At 43.3% G+C, this 20,154-nt stretch overlaps 1 protein-coding gene across 1 annotated transcript; it reads left to right on the plus strand.

Moving 5' to 3' along the window:
* The first annotated feature begins 4,898 nt into the window (after window positions 1-4,898).
* On the plus strand, window positions 4,899-19,764 carry LOC133359561 (E3 ubiquitin/ISG15 ligase TRIM25-like). Its single transcript, XM_061578004.1, has 6 exons — window positions 4,899-5,592; window positions 6,202-6,297; window positions 12,805-13,038; window positions 13,896-13,918; window positions 14,252-14,355; window positions 19,084-19,764. Exons 1-6 carry the CDS (start codon window positions 5,023-5,025, stop codon window positions 19,629-19,631), a joined length of 1,575 nt encoding a protein of 524 aa, XP_061433988.1. The 5' UTR covers window positions 4,899-5,022; the 3' UTR covers window positions 19,632-19,764.
* The last annotated feature ends 390 nt before the right edge of the window (window positions 19,765-20,154 follow it).

Consider the following 20,154-nt stretch of genomic DNA (forward strand, 5'->3'; position numbering starts at 1 on the left):
TCACCACTCACCATCCACACACACTACTCACCACTCACCATCCACACACACTACTCACCACTCACCATCCACACACTACTCACCATCTCATATGCGCACACTACTCACCACTCACCATCCACACACTACTCACCATCCACACACACTACTCACCACTCAACATCCACACACACTACTCACCACTCACCATCCACACACACTACTCACCACTCACCATCCACACACACTACTCACCACTCAACATCCACACACACTACTCACCACTCACCATCCACACACTACTCACCATCTCATATGCGCACACTACTCACCACTCACCATCCACACACTACTCACCATCCACACACACTACTCACCACTCAACATCCACACACACTACTTACCACTCACCATCCACACACACTACTCACCACTCACCATCCACACACACTACTCACCACTCACCATCCACACACTACTCACCATCTCATATGCACACACTACTCACCACTCACCATCCACACACTACTCACCATCCACACACACTACTCACCAGCCGCCATTAACCAGGGGGAACATCTCCCCCAGGAATAAACCCGTTTCGCAAATATTCTGATGAAAATTATACCAATAAAGAACTGCAAAGCATAAACAAATCCTTGCAGAAAGAAGAGGCAATGACAGAAACGAGAAAAAGGCAGCTCCAACCAACTCGCCTTCGCCTTAAATGGACTTGCTCCTTCCTACATTCATGACCTCCTTCAGCCACGAATATTCCATCAAGATCGTCAAGATCCTCAGCTTGTGCATTGCTCACCGTCTCACCGTCTCCAGGCTACACACGTGGAGGTGAGTTGGCAATTATGGCACCTGCACTCTGCAACTCGTTGCCCTTCGAGGTCAAGGGGACTTCCGAGACACTGCTCATTTTCACATCTCCACTGCTCATCTTCACATCTCCACTGCTCATCTTCACATCTCCACTGCTCATCTTCACATCTCCACTAAAGCGGTCTCTGTGTAAAATGTCTTTCTCCCTTTAGTGATGTTCAAATGTTCTTCTCACTTCTTTCCTTGGGTGATGTTCACTATTTTCTGACTTACCATGCATAGCACCCCGAAAGCGATTGTTTAACGGCGCTTTGTACATGTTAATTATTATATTACCATTACTGAATGATTATGTAATCAGTAGAAATGTATTATTTAATTATAAAAAAACAAATATTGCATTATCTTTCGATTTAAAGCTTTCGTGACTTCAGGGATTCATCTTCTTGGTTCTTTCTGGAAAGTCACGTAGAAGGGAAATAATAAAATAATAAAAATTTAACATAATAAAATAATTCTCACGACGTTTCGGCCACAACGCAAGCAGCCGTCCTCAGGTGAAGAACAGGTCTGTCTGTCATAGTATTATAGCACGAGAATGTATTTATTCTTTAATGATTATTTAGGTGTCAGTATTTCACAGTTATTTAATTATAATTAAGTTAATACATCCCAAATTGCTAAATCATTATTTTATTATTATCCATTTCCAATTACATAATAATTAAATTATTATAATAACATAATTAAACTATACTACTTAAATTATTATTATTACTTGACGGTCACGCCAGTTGGTTCAGGGCAACGGGGTCGGCAACCTGCAGCTTCGTAGCGGCGTGCGGCTCTTTGAGGGACGGCTGCTTCGTGAGACGTTTTTATTTATCACGGACCAGCATCACCGTCTCTCGTACTCACACCACGTTTTTATTTATCAAGGACCACCACCACCACCGTCTCTCGTACTCACACCACGTTTTTATTTATCAAGGACCACCACCGTCTCTCGTACTCACACCACGTTTTTATTTATCAAGGACCACCACCAGCACCGTCTCTCGTACTCACACCACGTTGCATTACGGCTCTTGAAATAATGAGTTGTTTGGTTTCTATTTTACTTACCGAATTGTAAAAAATAAGAAAACATGTCTCGTTGTTTTGGTTTCTGGACCCCCTGGTTTAGTGGAATTTTTTCTTGTTAAACCTTGAATACGAACTGACAGCTGTGTGGTTTGCTGGGCAAAACGCACAGCCTCACCCTAGGGGGAATGTTTTTTTTTATTATTGTTACACGCTTTTATTTAACTCACTCTGTTGTTGTCGTATCCTCAAATCTTGTAACTCAATTTTAACCCACTTCCCAATGTGGTATCGACTGCAAACTTGGTATACTTACGTCATACTGATGACAATACTATATTCTATAAAAAAGTATTTTTAAACATAATTTTTTACATGTTATGTTTCGGCTTCGGTCTAATTGTCCACGCTCAACTAACGTTGGCTGTAAATCACCACGGTCCCTTACGTTGTGGCAGGCTTCGGGGCCACTTCCTGGAGTCGTCGAGTTCTGCCATTACGAGTATGGTACAATTTCGATTTAAAGCTTTCGTGACTGCAGGGATTCATCTTCTTGGTTCTGTCAGTAAAGTAGAAGGGAAGTAATAAAATAATAAAAATGAAACATAATAAAAAAATTAAAATGAAACATAATAAAATAATAAAATTAAAACAATTAAATCATACAAATAAAACATAATAAAATAATAAAAATAAAACATAATAAAATAATAAAAATAAAACATAACATTTCGATTTAAAGCTTTCGTGACTGCAGGGATTCATCTTCTTGGTTCTTTCGGTAAAGTCACGTAGAAGGGAAATAATAAAATAATAAAAATAAAACATAATAAAATACAATTCTCACGACGTTTCGGCCACAACGCAAGCAGCCGAGGCGACAGAGTCTGACGCTGTCGCCTCGGCTGCTTGCGTTGTGGCCGAAACGTCGTGAGAATTATTTTGTAATGTTTTATTTTTATTATTTTATTACTTCCCTTCTACGTGACTTTACCGAAAGAACCAAGAAGAGTATGGTACATTTCATTAAAGCGTGTTAAAAAAAAAGTATTTTTAAATATTACTTATTTTGTTTACGTGACAAACCTTACTCATTGGTTGTGTCGGGTGGTGGCGGGTTTTACGACACTTTTATATTTAACCGATCTAACCCAAAAATACGTTTTATGGATAATATTTGTCGCGATAGCCTATTTATTATGTTAAATCTTTAATACAAATTTACACGGTGAGGTTTACAGTGGAAAAACACAGCCTCAGCCAAGCGGGTGTAACCAGTCTGTAGGACAAACCATCACAGTTTTCATGGTTACCGTGGGATTTTTGTAAAAATATATCAATTGCGACTCTTTAACCTTGACACTGTGTGTGTGAATGTAACGCCACGTCTACACAGGTGAGTACGGGCTGCCGCGTGCGACATTCCAGGGCGCGTCTCGTGGTGTTTATATTTTAGCTGCAGGTGAAGTCAGCTCGTTTCCTTGTTCGTTGTCGCTGCTCTCTGATTTTTTTTTGCATCTCGCTGCGGTGGCTACGAGATGTTAACTACCTCGCCTGGTATACAGGAGGTCGTCGGTTCGATCCAGACCCTGACACCTGTACATGTACTTGGAGTTCGCTTGTCTCTCTCCCCGTGGTCGCGTGCATTTTTCTCCGGATCCTCCGATTATTCCCTTCACACTTAGAAAAGTGCGTTTAGAGTGTTTGGCTGCTAGAAATGTCCACGCAATAAGCCACGTCGTTGAGCTATCAATTGTGGCCAGGTCGCTTCTGAAAAGAGCTATAAACCTCAGTGGGCCTTACCTGGTCAAATAAAAAAAGGTTTTATAGAAATCGTCCAAACTCAGCGATTCCAGGATGTAAAATCTTAACATTAACAATAGTTGATGAATATATATTGTTTAGGTTATAAAGATTTAAATCCTTAATTTTTTTACGCATGATAGGAAAATGGACGGTGAAAGTCATGTAGATAATAAGCTTAAATGAACCACGATGTTTGTTTAGCCAGAGGCTGTTCGCTGTGGTAATGCATGAGGCCACCCACCCAGTGATCCAACCACTCAACCGCACGCCCCTCCCAGCCACCCTTCCTCCAGCCTTCCCTCACCGCCTGCTCGCCCACCCTCACGCCATCCTCCTGCCCATCTGTCTCCCCTCTCACCAAATAACCCCCCCCCCCACTTACTCACTCAAACTCCACCACCACCCACCCGCACCTTTGATTAGCACGAGTGGCTACGTACGCTGCGACATAAGTTCAACATACATACTCTCCCACTTACCCACACACCCAACCGCTTACCCACACACTAAACCAATCACCCACCTACACACCCACCTTCGATTAGCACGGTTGACTACGTACGGTGAAAAAAAGTTAAACATACATACAACCACTGTCCACCCAGAATAAAACGGTGTCGTAGGAATAAAAAACAAAAACATATTTGACACATGAACAGAGGACGCACAAAGCCAGTTGTTAAAATATTAGCTGATAAAGATGTTACACGATTACAGACTGCGAAGCTTAAACAAACAGGCCTTGCAAGAAAAAAATGAATAAAGACACAGATGGGAATAAAAACAAGTTCACCTTTACCATCAGAATGTTTGTACAAGGTGCGGTTCCACTGTGTGCAATGCACACAGCCTGACCTAGCCGGTCAATCAGCCTGTGGGACAAACCATTATCGCTGTGTCCCGGGTGGCTGCTGCTGGGTTTTGTTTGTACAAATATTATAACAATTGAGACCGGTCAAAGCTATGTATGTTTAACTTCTTCCACACCGTACGTAGCCAACCGTGCTAATCGGAAGTGCAGGGGAAGGACAAACTAAACACAAAGCAATTTTGGCTATTACACAGGGCGTGACTGTACCGCCACGTCTACACAGGTGAGCGCAGCCGCCGTATGGAACATTCCAGGGCGTGTCTCGAGGTATTTATAACTTAACTGCAGGTGAAGTCAGTTCATTTCCTTGTTCGTCTCCGCTGTGTGAGCTGCGCACAGAACCACTCGTCAATTATATTCAACATCTCACGATATTATAAACTTAAAGTATTTTTGTTGAAATAGATTCTCTAAGGCACAGTGAGGAACTATTTTGGGTGCATCCTCGGGTCATGGCGAGCGCAGCTCCTGCTGAGAACGTGGACCGCGAGTTGACCTGCTCCATCTGCCTGGACACGTTTGACTGCCCTTCCACGCTGACCTGCGGCCACTCGTTCTGCCTCCAGTGTCTGGAGGGCGCCTGGAAGGAGACAGACTCCTACTGCTGCCCGCAGTGCCGCAAGACCTTCCCTCGACGGCCCCAGCTGACCAGGAACGTGACACTCGCCAACCTCATAGAGCAGCTGCGAGTGACTGAGACCATGGCTGCTGCTGCTGGTGGTGTTGTTTTTTGTGACCACTGCCCAGAAGGCAAGACGCCTGCAGTGAAGACTTGCCTCAAGTGTGAGATGTCCTTCTGCATGAAGCACCTCGCGCCTCACCTGGAGAGAGCGAAGTTGAAGGACCACGTCCTGTTGTCAACAGATGTGAACCCCGAAGCACGCAAGTGCAAGAGGCACAACGAGGCGCTCAAGTTCTACTGCAAGCAGGACATGAGCCTCGTGTGCACAGTCTGTACAATCGCTGGAGAACATCGAGGGCATGATGTCGACACGCTGGAGGACCAGCATCAGACACGGAAGGTGAGGCCCGCATGCCGACAGTGAGAACCACCGAGGTGCAGCAAAAAAAACATGCATTGAGATTATTTGGCTGTTATACATTTCCACATGATAAGCCACTTTGTTGAGTTATAATTTGTGGCCAGGTCGCTTCTGAAAAAAATAATTAATACCTCGGTGGGATTTGCCTGGTAAGATGGGGATGGTTTAGTTGTATGTTATTGGGTGATTTGTTTACGTTTCTTGTACTTTGCACTACTATCTGGTATTTGTATAGTTTGTTGTTGTAACGTTCTTACCCACCCCTACTGGACATGTGAAAAAGAGCGTTATAGCTCATCTGATTCCTCCAATATAAATACATATACTGATTCTGATATTTCTACATGAACTGAAAAAACTATCACCTGGGATTAATAAAAACATCTCATACAACGAACATCACCGTGTGTTGATTCTCTCTCCACGGTCCCTTGCCGTTTAGCCTTTTTCAGTCAGTCCAGGCTGACTTCCTCACCACTCCTCTGGTGGAAATTATAGAGCCATCACTGTGGAAGGCTCCGTGTGGAGTTGGGCTGAGAGGGGACGCTCAGGGAGTGGAGTCTCATTTGGTGACTTCGTCTCTTACAGAGTGGAGTCGGAGAGGAGATGCGAGTGGTGGAGGAGAAGAGGAAGAAGGCGGAGGCGTCCGTTGGACAGATGAAGGCCGCTCGCAAGGACGTGCAGGTAACGCGTGTGGACTCTGTGACTCCGTGACCTCTACCCTGCGTGGAGTCTCCCTGTGAGTGTCTGTGGAGTTGACATCACTGTGAGGCCCACTCCGTAGAGTCAAGTGAACTGTTAGTCTTGAGTCAGTGTGTAATAACTGTGCAGGATATTGGATTTTTATGGAAATGTGTGCTTGAACAGTAAACAAATGCAACGTTTATAGAAAAAAAAAGTTCGTACCTCGTGAGACTGCAAAGCACTTTGCAGTATAACTCGAATGACTTGCAATGGCTGAGATAAAATAGCACAGATTGGAGCAACGACTATTTTGAATTAGAAACTAGAAATTAAACGAGTGAATATGACGATTAAATATGACAGGAAATATGCGTTAAATGCTAGAATAAACACAAGAGACGCGACTTCAAGAGAGTAAAGGGGATGCTGGAAAAACACGTTTGCTCTCATGACACGCACCCAACTCAAAAGCAAACACAACGTAGAGTAAATTACTATCTATTTCAAACATTTTAAATGGAATGTGCATACGTCGTGATGTATTAGTGATTAACTCGTTTGGAGTCGTAAATTTTAATGGTAAGGATAATTACAAAATTGTGTCTACCTTTAATGCCTTCAACGAAATTGCCATGAGCCTGTTTATGTTGGCGCATGCCAACATAAACAGGGCATACAATCAGCTGGTGATATTAATAATTTACATAAAATATCCATGTTGTGGAGCATATATGTAACAAAAACAAATAAGCAGATAATAGGTCTCCATCATATACCTGTGTCTGTATAAATTATGGAAAAAAATTGATACATTCCTTCAGCCCCACTAAGTGGGAGTGCATCTTTACAAAAGTAATGATTCCGCAGTCTTCTGGGAGTGCATAATTTTGTCAGCATTGATTCAGTAGAGGCAACAATAGACTGGTTTATGTATCATAAATTTGCGTTCAACTTGGATCCATATGATAGAGAGAGGGTCCTTATCTATAACATCTGGTAGCTCACCTGCATTGATTCAAGCAAGCCTGACTGCATGTCAAAACAGCTCAAGAGTTTTCTTGTACTGAATGAATACAGGCAGACCTAACTTCGCACGACGCTTGTAGAACACTCATTCATTATAGCGCTCATGGGCCTGGAGAACATTTTTACAAAAATAGAAAATGAAAACATATCTATCTAAATATAAACGGCTAAGGATGACTGCAACATCTCAGCTGGCTTCCAAAGACCGGTTCCTAGATCGTCTGCTTTGGCTCATAAGATGGTGTTTGAGCTCTGAAGACTATGGAGGAAATATTCAAGATGTATTTTGTGAATAGTGACATTTAAGCAACATTCGTGTCGCCTTCTTCAGTGTAAAATTTCAACGGTTTGAATAATTTCAGATTTTATTTTTTATAAAACGTTTTATTTTACAACTGTTACATACCTTATCAAAATACCAGGAAGGCAATATCCATGATGTATATTTTTGAATAGTTAAACGTAATTATTATCTTTAATATACATAGATAGATGGCTCCGACAACGATGCTCTTTTAAATATAGATAGATGAGATGGTCGGGCCCTCATAACGTGATAGTGATGGATCGAGGTAGACGACAATATTACAGACAGCGGAGAGAAGATGAGACATCAGAAGAAAGAAACCTACGATTAAACATTGATTGAAATCTACATGCACAAAAAAAGAGCAAACGAATCAGCAGAAGAAAAAGCCGACGAATAAACTCAAATAGAGAGAGAAAGGAAGCCAAAAGGAGAAGATTAAATAGTGAAGTGCCCAATGCCAACAACCAAGAAATATGCGTAGAAGTGGATGAACGTAATATTGTTAATACAACAATTGAATGAACATTATGTAAAGCAATATATTGGACCGTTGAACTGAATGCATCAAAGACATACACAGAGGACTTATTCTTTGGTTAGTTCGGTAAAGTCACGTATAAAGATAAAATAATAAATTTAAATAAATAATAGCAGACGACGTTTCGATTGCAACACAAGCAATCATCATCAGGTATAATGAAATAGCGACATAGAATCTAACCAGAAAACTATAGACAGACATATAAGCAGACAGATATCACCAAGATACATAGAGAGAGCAACCCAGGTACAGAGAGGGGTGATCGTCTCTGTTGGGTGGCCTTAAATAGACAGAGTTTTTTACCGAAAAAAACATAGAATAATGCTGCAGTCACGAAAGCTCCAAAAATTAAGATTGAAACACAGAGTGCTGTTGTGATGGAAAAGTTTTTGTCTGGCACCGTTAACAGAAGCACATGAACTATTTAAAAAAGTTATTGACAGAAGTAACACCAGAAGCACGACATTACTGAGATCATATCAGAGACTGCAATTCTGCTGGAGCTTTTGCATCGATGGGAGCTGAAATGAAGGCACCTCCTGGACATGGACCTTACTGTTTGAGAATGCATGGTCAAATGTATCATATGGTGTATCCATTATACGCAACATCGACAATAAACAGGATATGGACAGTTATATATTTTTGACTCAGTAGAAGCAACTGGAAAACGATGAGATAACAAATTAAACAGAGGCTGTAGTGAAATTGCAATGCTACTGAACGAAATTTAACGAATACCGAATCTATTTGCCGAATACTATGAAAAATTCATAAAATTAATTAAACAATCCAACTATGAAAGTAAAAATAGTATTCATCGGATATTCTGAACTAGACCTATGAAGACACAATGCCCCTACATTCAAGACCGAAGTTGCTGCTAAATTTGTCAGAGATGATGGTGAACCTCTTGTTAAACAGGATATTTATCTTGAAGGTGATACTTGCAAAACTATATTTTCTATAAATAGGAACTGTGACCCGATAGTTTACCCAATATTATTTCCATACAGAGAAAGTGGCTGGCATTGGGAATTGAAACACCTTGAATAAAGCAAAACGAACAAGAAATATGCAACTGCAATATTATCCATATAGACGATCAATCAGAAATGAATTCGGCATACAACACTTGAGTGAAAAACGTTTCCATCAATGTGCTGTTGTTGCATTTGTAGGGGCGTGTATGGACTATGTGTAGCGACATAAACAGACTGTGTACACTTACCTGTAGGGGCTGACACAGTCCAGCAGGGGCAGTCCCAATATCCCTAGTCCCGGAGCAGGAGGGGGCTGCGGGGTATTCTGGGATCCCACGGGACCCCTCCCAATGGGTGGGCGCTGCGGGGTTTCCTAGGATCCCACGGGACCCGCCCCTCGGTTTGGAGGTGTTTATAAGCGGGACCTCTCTACAGGCTCGGGGCCAGTTGAAGACAGAAGACAGAAGCAAGAAGACCGGCCAGATAGTACCCTGGGACCCCTAGCCCCGCTGCCCTTGTCAGGGCCGGGACTCTGTGTGGCTCAGTGGTGAGACCCTGGGAACCCCCGGCCCGACGTCCTTGTAAGGGCCGGGTCCGAGCAGGCCAGTGGTTGGAACCCGCACCCTGGCTAGGTCGGGTTAGATTAGCCTCTCCTAGGCACCCGTAGCTGGAGGACCTAGATTATCAGTCCCGTATCGGGTGAGTTAGCCCGGAGGCAGTACCTCCCAAGGCAGTGGTGATAGAAGGGCAGTTGTTCTGAGTGTGCCGGGTTGTACTGCCGAGCATTGTGTTAAATAAATAGTGTTGCCTCCAAGATCCAGCTCCGACGTCTCCAGAATCAACAACACTACACATACGTTAAAACAGAGGGTGCACGATTAAACAATCTAAGACACAATCAAAAGGAGTTACGCATAGAACAATATAGAGGAATGTTGGATGCGGTAAAAGCGAGAGCTGAAGATCAGGCCTCAAGAGCAGGGCATATGATTATTTTTCCATCTACAATTCAAGGAAGTCCAAGATATATGTAGCAAAACTTTCAGGACACAATGGAAATAGTGCATACATTTGGAAAGCCGGACCTATAAGTAACCTTTACATGTAACCCTACTTGGTCTGAAATTCTAAACGCAATATCTAGGACTAAAAGACCAGAACATCAACCTGATATAATTGTAAGAATTTTGAAAATCAAACAGAAAGAGTTATTTCATGATATTCTGAAAAGATATATATTTGGTGATGTAATCGACTACATCTACAGTGAGGTAAAAAAGTATTTGATCCCCTGCTGATTTTGTACATTTGCCCACTGACAAAGAAATGATCAGTTTATTTGAACAGTGAGAGACAGAATAACAACACAATACAGAAAAACGCATGTCAAAAATTTTATAAATTGATTTTCATTTTAATGAGGGAAATAAGTATTTTACCCCTTCTCAATCAGAAAGATTTCTGGCTCTCAGGTGTCTTTTATACATGTAACGAGCTTAGATTAGGAGCACACTCTAAAAGTGAGTGCTCCTAATCTCAGCTTGTTACCTTTATAAAAGACACCTGTTCACAGACGCAATCAATCAGATTCCAAACTCTCCACCATGGCCAAGACCAAAGAGCTCTCCAAGGATGTCAGGGACAAGATTGTAGACCTACACAAGGCTGGAATGGGCTACAAGACCATCGCCAAGCAGCTTGGTGAGAAGGTGACAACAGTTGGTGCGATTATTCGCAAATGGAAGAAACACAAAAGAACTGTCAATCTCCCTCGGCCTGGGGCTCCATGCAAGATCTCACCTCGTGGAGTTGCAATGATCATGAGAACGGTGAGGAATCAGCCCAGAACTACACGGGAGGATCTTGTCAATGATCTCAAGGCAGCTGGGACCATAGTCACCAAGAAAACAGTTGGTAACACACTACGCCGTGAAGGACTGAAATCCTGCTGTGCCCGCAAGGTCCCCCTGCTCAAGAAAGCACATTTACATGCCCGTCTGAAGTTTGCCAATGAACATCTGAATGATTCAGAGGACAAATGGGTGAAAGTGTTGTGGTCAGATGAGACCAAAATGGAGCTCTTTGGCATCAACTCAACTCGACGTGTTTGGAGGAGGAGGAATGCTGCCTATGACCCCAAGAACACCATCCCCACCGTCAAACATGGAGGTGGAAACATTATGCTTTGGGGGTGTTTTTCTGCTAAGGGGACAGGACAACTTCACCGCATCAAAGAGACAATGGACGGGGCCATGCTCCGTCAAATCTTGGGTGAGAACCTCCTTCCCTCAGCCAGGGCATTGAAAATAGATCGTGGATGGGTATTCCAGTATGACAATGACCCAAAACACACGGCCAAGGCAACAAAGGAGTGGCTCACGAAGAAGCACATTAAGGTCCTGGAGTGGCCTAGCCAGTCTCCAGACCTTAATCCCATAGAAAATCTGTGGAGGGAGCTGAAGGTTCGAGTTGCCAGGCGTCAGCCTCGAAACCTTAATGACTTGGAGAAGATCTGCAAACAGGAGTGGGACAAAATCCCTCCTGAGATGTGTGCAAACCTGGTGGCCAACTACAAGAAACGTCTGACCTCTGTGATTGCCAACAAGGGTTTTGCCACCAAGTACTAAGTCATGTCTTGCAGAGGGGTCAAATACTTAATTCCCTCATTAAAATGCAAATCAATTTATAACATTTTTTACATGCGTTTTTCTGGATTTTTTTTGTTATTCTGTCTCTCACTGGTCAAATAAACCTACCATTAAAATTATAGACTGATCATTTCTTTGTCAGTGGGCAAACGTACAAAAAACAGCAGGGGATCAAATACTTTTTTCCCTCACTGTATTGGTCATCTGAAAGCAATAACGCTGACGGGAACACATCCTGATATATACAACAGTATAATGACCCATTTTAGCGCTTATTCGATAGGCACTCACTTCTTCAGGAAGCATACAGAGCGTTTAGCGAGGTCTGCCAGTACTGATACAATAATTCAGTCCCAAAAGGCCATGGGGCAAATAGATTGTGTACAAAATACTTTTAATGATGAATCTATGCAGAAGGTGAATCATGTGCTTATCTTTACTGAAAGAACCTAAAACATGTGCTTATCTGTTTTGGTAAATAATTTACAGATCCTCACCAATACACTTCTGGAGTTAGGCGGATTTGTTTTAAAGGAATATTAGGATGAAGACAGCCCTGTGGTGGTCTCTAAACATATCCAGGGGAGATAAATTGGAGGTGATACAGAGGTTGCAATAATGTGTTGATATGGAGGCATCAAGGTCAAAGTGGGCAGCCAGGTGGTATAATGGAACAAGAGGCTCGGCAGTCGATGATTTCACAGGAGTCAAAGATGGGGAGGATGGCAGCTTGGACTACATGAAGATGGAGCCGAGGTGAGACAATGTCTATTTATATAGAGGATTTTGTTTATTAAATCTTACTGGCGATAGTATCAATGTGACGGGCAAGATAGCACCTAGATACCTGAAGTTATCGACCTGTTCAATGAGATGCGAGTCCAAAGACATAACGTGGCAGCAGGGAAAAATAGGTTTTGAGAAACTGGAAAACAATGTGACTTTGGTCTTAGCAGCATAGAATATTAATTTATAGAATCCATCACACGCCCTTTGCAGGATTCCATGCTCCAGACCAAGGCTGGCATCTCAGGCGAGTTCACCCGCATGAGGACGATGCTGGATGAGGACGAGAGGGCGGCTCTGGATCGCGTGGATGTGAAGGGGCGCGAGCTGCTGTCCCAGATCGAGGAGAACATCGCTCATTACGAGCGCGAGATCAGCGAGCTCAAGGCAGCAGCCACGCGCCTGCGCGCTCTGCAGGAGGAGAGGGACTCGCTCACGTTCCTGCAGGTAGAGCGCTCACGGAGCCAGGGCGAGTGCCCCAGTTCGCGTGTTCATTGTGTTTGTAAACGTGGCACATGCGTTGCAACACAAAACAATAACGCCACGTGCATTGTCAATACAAATATAGCCAATGGGTTCTAAAATAAGCGTAGAGTCAAGTTCACCAACTTGGATTTGTATATTGTAATAAAAATATGAACTACCGCTGAATTTCAAAAGAAGAAATTTACGATTAACACACAAATCCCTTGAGTTAATTGGTTGGTAATATATGCAGGCATTGGCATAAAAAATTGTAACCTCATCATCCTGTAATGTACATCAGATTGAGGCCACTTGACACTACATTAAAAATTTTCATTTTACCAAATGTATACCAACCATTATTAATGCTGAACACGGAAGGGCTTTTAACATCAGGAAAGCCAGAAGCAGTTATATTTCAGCACTGACTGCTGATGAGTCTTTGAAAGTTGAAACAAATCCCGAGATTGCATGCCTCAACAAATGTTCACCCTGCTAAATTATGGACTCTGGTAACGCAACGCTCTGGTTGTAATTCACTCTCGCAGTGGATCATTATTTTGAATGTTGGTTCACAATCACTGCAACTCGATGTCAAGTGCCACGGACGCCTCTTGCCATAATATCGGACACCAAGTGGCAACAATTTTAGAGGCCACACCTTGCTGATGAGAATTATTGAGTCATAACGAGTCCACGGCTTTGTCTTGAATACAACCAACAACACTGGGATATGCAAATGGATAAGCGCAACCCAGCTCATCGCGTCTACCAATCACCGTGTGGTTAACGTGGCTGGAGGTGAACTGACTCGCGCCCCCTGTGTCTGACTCCTGCAGGTTCACCTGAAAGAGACAAACCGGTATGGATTCATGAACTCGCACAAATAAACACACGGGGTGACGCCTTGTGTGGAATATGGGCTGTATGATGATGATGTGTGATGATGATGTATGATGATCATGCTGTATGATGATCATGCTGTATGATGATGTTGTGTTATGTTGTGTGATGATGTGTGGCATGATGCTGTGTGAGATGATGATGTGTAAGACAAGGGTTGTGTGATGATGTTGTGTGCTGTGAAGCTGTGCGCAATGTTGCCGTGTGATGATGCTGTGAATGATGATACTGTGTGTAATGATGCTGTGTAAGACACGGGCTGTGTGTGTCACTGCTGGTTCTGGTCTCACAGGAGAGACGCTCAGAAGGAAGATCCACCCTCATCTCCCAGCAAAAAAGACATCGCCACGATCAGCGCCCTGCAGGGAGCTGTGGTCAACCTGCTGGCATTCATGTGTGAGTTCCACGGACTCTTACCACCTGTGCGAGTGTGTTATTGTGCATGTAATTGTGTCTTGTGTGTATGTTGCGGAGCGGTGGCATAGTGGTTAACGTGCTACAATATGAACCTGGCAACACATTCGATTCCCGTTCACAGCCAACACCAGTGACAATTTTCTGAACCGGTCATGAGCCTCCCCTAGGTCGACTCAGCCTCAAATTACTACCTGGTGTAGTGTGTAAAAACTGCCACTAGGGAGACAAAGGCGGCCTTACGTGGTGCTTGCCACCCACCCCCTCATGTTCCATACCGGCCTTGAAGTGTCACTCGCTAACAATTCTTGCCCCTACAGCCTGTTTGGGCTATACGGGGGGTCTTGTAATTGCGTCTGTTTGTATACGTATGTGTAGATGAGCGAGAGTGAGTATGGATGTGCAATGATGATGGGATGCTCTGTGCACTGAGCTACAAACATGGTCACCTACACGTGACTCACGGCCATGGCTATCATCAATGGTGAGTGGATTCAGAACCAATTCTGAGGCTCTCCCAGATGAACCCTTGGCTTAAACGAGTACTGGGTACGTGCTGTAAGCATCAGCACTGCGGACACAAAGGCGGCCTGCAGGATTCATATGGTGAAATGGCTTTTATAACTACATCAATATAAATTTAAATAATGTTGTGGCTTGGCTCTCCAACACACCGGCGTGCTGTACTAGTGACGAATTGGCATGTTCTGTTTACGTGACAACCCTTACTAGTTGTCTGTGTCGGGTAGTGGCAGGTTTAACGACACATTTATATATTTACGCGATCTAACCCCAAAAAAACCTCTTATGTATTATATAAACTTAGGGTTGATTGGTAATGCCCAAGGATCATACATCCAGACTAAGACACGTTGAAGATTTTTAGGCTTCAGTCAACAGCTTGATGCTCAGAGAGTCAAACTAAGGCATTTTTAGAATCCTTAGGTTCCCCAGTTAATCTCTGAGGCTCACAGAGCGAGATTAAGGCATAATATTGGTCGACCTTGTCTATCACTACACTGCACGAGCAAACATTAACATTACGACTGTAATGTATTCATTAGACAATAATATATAGCACACACACGAGTGTATTTCACTATTACATAAGCTCCATTGATATTACACGCGTGTTTTATCCAGTGAGGATGCAGTTGGCCAGAGTAACCATCGTAGCAGATTAATCTACGAGTATAATTATTTTCTGTACTGGATGTTATCGTCAGACTCGAGCCAGACTACATCACCGTAGTGATGCGTAGGATTCATTGTTAATGATGTAGGCTCATATCCATACTAAGGCAACCTAAGGATTCTCATTGTTCATTCATAATGTGCTTGAGGCTGCTATATCCCTACTAAGGCATCTTAAGGATTATTGGGGTTCAATGCTAATACCTGAGGCTCACAGAGCCAGACTGGGTTATCGTTGTGGCTGACCACGTGTATCACTGTGCAAACAGATACATTGCTATTGCCCATGTATTGCAATACCTCTAAGTTCACATACAGCACACACACGAGTGTAAATGAGTATTACATGAGCTCTATTAACCCTACACGTGTGTATAATTGAGTGAGGATGCTATTGCTATTCTGCGTGTGAGTGTTTTACACAGAGACACTGTGGCTGATATTCTTAGGATTCATTTTTAGTGCTTGAGGCAGCGTGATACAGACTCAGACACAGTTAGGATTCTTAGGGTTCTGTGTTAAAGTCTGAAGTTCTCAGCATCAACGGCACTGAGCCTTTGACACATACAGGCTGTGGCTGATATTATTAAGATTCAATACACTGTGTAATAAATAAAAATTGTCCCTGGGTAGTAAGTGTTATTTTATAATTGCTTATGCCTCAAATGTACACAAAATGGCTATTATTTCCCACAAACTTTGCTTTTGTGACCAAGACAGTGATATTTTGAAATTTACAAATTTTCAATGGGAATTCCAGATAGATTCAGTGCTGAGTAGTAGCTTGTAGTAACTTCTAGAACATTCAAGAACTTTCCAGTAATAAAAAAGTAGTATAAATACAGGACCATTAAGCCCACCAGTTCAGTTTACAGTGGTACCTCGGTATGCGTCATTAATTCGTTCCAGAAGGTAGGACTTATACCAAAAATGATGTATACCAAACGAATTTTTCCTATAAGAAATAATGGAAAAGAAAATAATCCGTTCCAGAGTATAATAAATTATATTTAATATGGCATAATATACATTAATGGGGTTGTATAAAATAAGAATTAGACTTAACGTATTACTAAAATGCATACATAAATTCTAATAAATGCACACACGAAAGTACATCACTACACTATCACACACACACGAGTGTATATCACTACACTATCACACACACACACACACGAGTGTACATCAGTACACTATCACACACACGAGTGGACATCACTACACTATCACACACACACACGAGTGTACATCACTACACTATCACACACACACACGAGTGTACATCACTACACTATCACACACACACGAGTGGACATCACTACACTATCACACAAACACACGAGTGTACATCACTACACTATCACACGAGTGGACATCACTACTCTATCACACACACATACACACGAGTGTACATCACTACACTATCACATACACACACACGAGTGTACATAACTACACTATCACACACACACACACACACGAGTGTACATCACTACACTATCACACACACACAGTGTACATCACTACACTATCACACACACACGAGTGTACATCACTACACTATCACACACACACACGAGTGTACATCACTACACTATCACACACACACACACGAGTGTACATCACTACACTAACACACACACAGAGTGTACATCACTACACTATCACACACACACACACGAGTGTACATCACTACACTATCACACACACACGTGTACATCACTACACTATCACACACACACACGCACGAGTTTACATCACTACACTATCACACACACACGAGTGTTCATCACTACACTATCACACACACGAGTGTACATCACTACACTATCACACACACGAGTGTACATCACCACACTATCACACACACGAGTGTACATCACTACACTATCACACACACGAGTGTACATCACCACACTATCACACACACGAGTGTACATCACTACACTATAACACACACACACGAGTGTACATCACTACACTATCACACACACACGAGCGCACATCACTACACTCTCACACACACACGAGTGTACATCACTACACTATCACACACGAGTGTACATCACTACACTATCACACACACACACGAGTGTACATCACTACACTATCACACACACACACGAGTGTACATCACTACACTATCACACACACACGAGTGTACATCACTACACTAACACACACACACGAGTGTACATCACTACACTATCACACACACACACGAGTGTACATCACTACACTATCACACCCACCTCGAGTGCCGTGCCGGCCTTCACAGGTGCTCACCAACACCATCTGCCCCTACAGCCTGTGAAAGGTGACACACGGGAGATGTTTGTGTTTGTTGTACACACACAGAGACGCTGCGGCGGTGTTGATATCCACGCTGCTGCTGTGATCCACTGCCTCCCACGGGCACTACCGCACAGTGGGGCTGAACGATTAATCGATTTCAAATCGAAGTCGCAATTTGAAACAATGCGATTAGCAAATCGCAAAGGCTGCGATTTTTGAAAAGTGTTTTATTTTTTATTATTAGAACTTTATTGATTTAACTTAACAATTCTAGATTTGAAGCTTTCGTGACTGCAAGGATTCATACTCTTAGGTTGTTTCGGTAAAGTCACGTTGGTAAAATATAATAATAATAAAATAAAATAATAATAAATGAAAATAACTCAATTCAATCACGATGTTTCGAAGGCAACACAAGTCTCCGTCTTCAGGTGGGACCGTCACAGCTAAATTTACTGTATCACTTTATTTTATTATTATTATTTTACCTACGTGACTTAACCGAAAAAACTTAACAATTGTTCTATCTTTGATCGTTCTATTTCAATTAAAACATTTTAACAAATACATGTTGGGAGAATTTAATATCTTTTAAGTTTTCAGCCTTACATTAGAATATATAGAGCAGTTCACATTTTGATGGTATCATCACATGTTTTACATCTATTACACAGTGAATATCGAACTGAAGCTCGACTTTTAAAAATGTAGATGACGGGGCAGACAAACGCACTGCTGTACTGTACTTCTGTGCTCTCGCCAGCCGCGCCACCTGCCTCCACAAACACGCGGTGACCAGCGTGGTGAAGTATGGTCAAACATCCCCCGCGACCCGCACGGCGTAGGGAGGCCCTCATCCAGCAGTGGATTCACAAAGCGCCCGTTACATGTCATCACACCGATAGCTACGCATTACAACGTTGTATAACAATGCTCATCATGAATTGCTCTATTGTATCTTCTTGGTTCTTTCGGTAAAGTCACGTAGAAGGGAAGTAATAAAATAATTGTAATTGTTTTATTATGTTTTATTTTTATTATTTTATTACTTCCCTTCTACGTGACTTTACCGAAAGAACCAAGAAAATGAATCCCTGCAGTCACGAAAGCTTTAAATCGAAAAATGCTCTATTGTAGTGCACGTGCGTGTTAGTGCACGAGTGCTGTTGTTATAGTGGTGCTGTTGTTACACGGCTACTGTGATTATCGTTACTGCAGACGGACGCTCACCGACTGTGGACCCAAACTCGGCCGACAACAACCTCCAGATTTCCTCGGACCTCAGGACGGTGACGCGGACCGCTGTCTCCCAGGGTCGCCCCGATCACCCGCACCGCTTTGACTGGTGGCGACAAGCCCTGTGCTCCGAGAGCTTCTCGTCGGGTCAGCACTACTGGGAGGTGGACGTGGGGGGTGCGGCGGGGGGCTGTGCGGTTGGAGTCGCGTACGGGACGATCGCACGGAAAGGGTGTGGTGACGACTGCTGGCTGGGAAAGAACGACTCATCCTGGGTTTTATATAAAAATAACAACAGCTGCTCAGTGTGGCATGGTGGTGTGAAGACCTCAGTGCCGGTGAAGGATCCTCCCCGGAGAGTCGGGTGTCACCTGCACTGGGAGGCGGGGCTGCTGTCGTTTTACCGCGCCGACTCCATGGAGCTGCTGCACTCCGTCCACCACTCGTTTAGTCAACCGCTCTACCCCGCACTGGGTGTGGGTGGTGTTGATGACTCCGTGAGGATTCTGGATCTGAGTCGTGCGTGCTGAGAGCACGGAGTGTGAGCAGCGCAGAGAAACGGGCACAACGCACAGACTCACGCACACAAAGACACAGATCCCCCGTGTAGCCTTCACAGGCTGTAGGGGTAAGGGCTGTTAGCGAGCACCTATGGGGCCGTCCATAAATGACATCACGCACCTGGGAGGGGGGGGGCAGACATTTGTGACGATGGGGGGGGGGGGGGGGCGTTGAGAAATGTGACGTCACGTCAAAATGAGTAACTTTAAATGAATATAGACAACACGTTCTACTTAATTAAATAGACTTTTTAATAAATGTTTTCTCCTACAACATCAGAGTGCAGCGCCACATTAAATATGCACTACAATGACAATAGTTTAAAGCTATTTTAGGCATGTTTATTTTTTTTGGGGGGGGGGGGGGGGGCAGAGCTTTGTGACGTCATATTTGAGGGGGGTCTGACTTTTTGTGACGCCGTGTGACGAAGGGGGGCGGGGTCAAAAATCGCGTGACGTCATTATGGACGGCCCCTATGAAGGCCGGCACAGC

This window comes from Lethenteron reissneri, chromosome 65 (genome assembly GCF_015708825.2).
Source record: "Lethenteron reissneri isolate LAM-NWPU_2019-01 chromosome 65, ASM1570882v1, whole genome shotgun sequence".
Classification (NCBI taxonomy): domain Eukaryota; kingdom Metazoa; phylum Chordata; class Hyperoartia; order Petromyzontiformes; family Petromyzontidae; genus Lethenteron; species Lethenteron reissneri.

Bases quoted from the DNA above. Each gene is read 5' to 3' on its own strand.
- LOC133359561 (XM_061578004.1), top strand. From the start codon at position 5,023: ATGGCGAGCGCAGCTCCTGCTGAGAACGTGGACCGCGAGTTGACCTGC. The intron at 6,298-12,804 runs GTAACGCGTGTG...CGCCCTTTGCAG, and splicing joins CCGCTCGCAAGGACGTGCAG to GATTCCATGCTCCAGACCAA. The intron at 14,356-19,083 runs GTGAGTTCCACG...TCGTTACTGCAG, and splicing joins CAACCTGCTGGCATTCATGT to ACGGACGCTCACCGACTGTG.